At 51.2% G+C, this 2,412-nt stretch overlaps 1 protein-coding gene across 1 annotated transcript in view; it reads right to left on the bottom strand.

Moving 5' to 3' along the window:
* SPRYD3 (SPRY domain containing 3) overlaps positions 1–1,649 on the bottom strand; it is a 21,793-nt gene extending 20,144 nt beyond the window's left edge. Inside the window, exons 1-2 of the mRNA XM_014592585.2 lie at positions 1,581–1,649; positions 602–786 (exon numbers count right to left, since the gene is read on the bottom strand). Of these exons, the coding sequence (XP_014448071.2) occupies positions 602–786; positions 1,581–1,649 (254 nt within the window). The remainder of the gene's footprint in view (positions 1–601; positions 787–1,580) is intronic.
* Between the last annotated feature and the right edge of the window lie 763 nt (positions 1,650–2,412).

Genomic DNA, 2,412 nt, shown 5'->3' with positions numbered 1-2,412 from the left:
ACAGTCATTCAGTCCCCACACCTCAGATTTCTAGCCTCCAGGCTAATAACACTTGTTCCCTCCCCCTTCACTTGTAATTTTGTGAGAATTAGGCTTGGAGGCAGTCAGGGAAGGGGGTCAAGGGGAAACAGAAAACATGCACAAACCAAGGAGTTGGACAGCCTTGGAGGTAGTGGGCCGGATGCACTATGGAACTGTCCTTCCCCAAATTCACTCTTTGAAATGGCCACTCGTCACAAACCTGACCCCTGAGACTAGGCAGAAGGGGACTCAAGACACCTTGTGGGTACAGTGGAGTCTTCTCAACAAAGCACTTGGGGGGAAATCCTGAGACCCTGACGACCTCCAGTATTTGACACCATCACTTCCAATGCCCAACCAGGACAGAGCCTTGCTGGCTTCTTTTCTTACTGGACAGGACAGGGCCCAGTGACAGAGTGGAGCACAGGATGAAGCAGCACACATGGCTACCTTCAGAAAGGCTTCCAGACACGTGAGCACCCCAGTGCAATGTAGACAATCCCTTCCTCTGAAAAAGTCCCTTTGCACCTCTAACACCTCAAACAGAAAAGACAATGTCACGGGATTCCTCAAAACTCACCTCAATGTGTCTCCGTCTACAAGGATGTGTTTGAACCTTTCCTGATACCGGAAAGCCCGGACCTCCCGAATCTCCCTGATCCGCCGGCGCCAATTCAGAAACCGGTAGTGCAGGTTGAGGTCATCCATCTTGTTCATGAGAACAAACCTACCAGCGGAAAAGTGAACTGAGGAGGAAGCAGGGCCCTGAACAAATCACCTCCACCTGCTCAACCCGAAATGTGGAGCGGGCACTGGACTTGGGGAGGCCAGCTGCCCAGGCTGCCCTCGACCATCCCCAGCCTCATCCTTTCAGTCAGCAAACATTTGCTGAGCCCTACTATGCACACTGTTCTAGGTACTAGGGATACAGCCGTAGCCAAGCTGGATAGATTCCTGTTCTCACTGGGTTACCATTCTGATGATGGGGAGGCATGACGTAGTAAACAGACGTGACAATTTTAGACAGCAGAGGAAAGAAACGGTTGGAGCTGACAGGTGGCATGGTGGTTAAGGGCTCTGGATTCCCATATGGCCAACCATGGTTTGGGTCCTTGACCTGGTGGCTTGCTTTCTCGGTTTCCCTTTCTCTCTCTCTCTGTCTCTCTCCAGTCAAATTAAAAAAATAATAACAATACATGGAATTAAGTAAATAAAAAATAATTCTTTTTTAAAAAAAGAGGAAAAAAAAAAAAACAAGGTGATACGAATAGGGAGATAGGATGGACAGAGAAGGTCTCTATGAGGAGGTGACATGAACAAGGTGATACAAATAGGGAGATAGGGAGGACAGAGAAGGTCTCTATGAGGAGGTGACATGTGAGCTGAAAGGAGCCAGGCATGTGACAAGCCCAAGAAGGAGCATTTCAGGCAGAGGGGACAGGTCCTTGGGCAGGAAGAAGTTAGCATGACAGAAAACAGAAAGAAGGCCAAGGCAGTTGGTGTGTAGGGAGGATAAGGAGAATGCATAGGAGGATAAGAAAGATTAAGGCCCTTCAGACCATCGTAAGGAGTTTGGACTTGATTCCAAATGTGAAGGGAAACTTCTGGAGGGTTTTCAGCAAGGACATGGTATAATCTTAAAGTTTATCAGATCTTTAATATCATTCAGGTTTCTGGTTGGAGAATTGATCACAAGAAGAGAAAGACCAAAAGTGGGTTGACAATGAGGGGGTTGCAGCAGTTGGGATGAGCCATGGAACCCTCTACCAAGATGGTAGTAGTGAAGGCAGGCAGACAGGAGCAGCAAGATCTAGGTGTTTAAACAGCCAGCAATGCCAACAGATAAATGAATGAATGAATCTTCCTGGGAGTCAGGAATAAAACAAAGGTGAGACATTCCTCTTCCCATCAGGGGTGTCCTGCACCAAGTAGATGTTTAGTGAGTCTCTGGTGGGCTGAATTCAATCTCAACGCGCAATGACTACAATTCTGCAGTCACAACCCATCACGTGGCCCATAAGAGTAGGCACCTGTGGGGTAGCCCTCGGGCTCCCCTCCTGGGCACTGGGCCATGGCTGGGCCCCAGGTAGATGGGGGCACCCCAGACCTAAGAGCATCTGGTTGCCCAGAACCCCCATGACCTTGGCACAGCGAGTAGCAGCCGCACTGGGCTCCGCCTCCGCCCCGACACTGACTGGTCACTCCGACGAGAGCCAGGAGCTACGGGGCCCTGGCCCGTCAGCGTCACTGTGCCTGGTTTCTTTTGGCCCTGCTGGGGCCGAAGGGACCCAGAAAGGCAACCCAGTGACCAGACCACAAGGCTCCGCCCCTGACCCTGGAGCCCCCGCCCAGGACCCCCGCCTCCCGCCTCGGGCTTCGGGGAGACCCGAG

The sequence above is a fragment of the Tupaia chinensis genome, unplaced genomic scaffold (assembly GCF_000334495.1).
Source record: "Tupaia chinensis unplaced genomic scaffold, TupChi_1.0 Scaffold000059_1, whole genome shotgun sequence".
Lineage (NCBI taxonomy): Eukaryota > Metazoa > Chordata > Mammalia > Scandentia > Tupaiidae > Tupaia > Tupaia belangeri.
The sequence above is the reverse complement of the archived record's forward strand: the minus strand, read 5'-3'. Positions and strand labels throughout refer to the sequence as shown.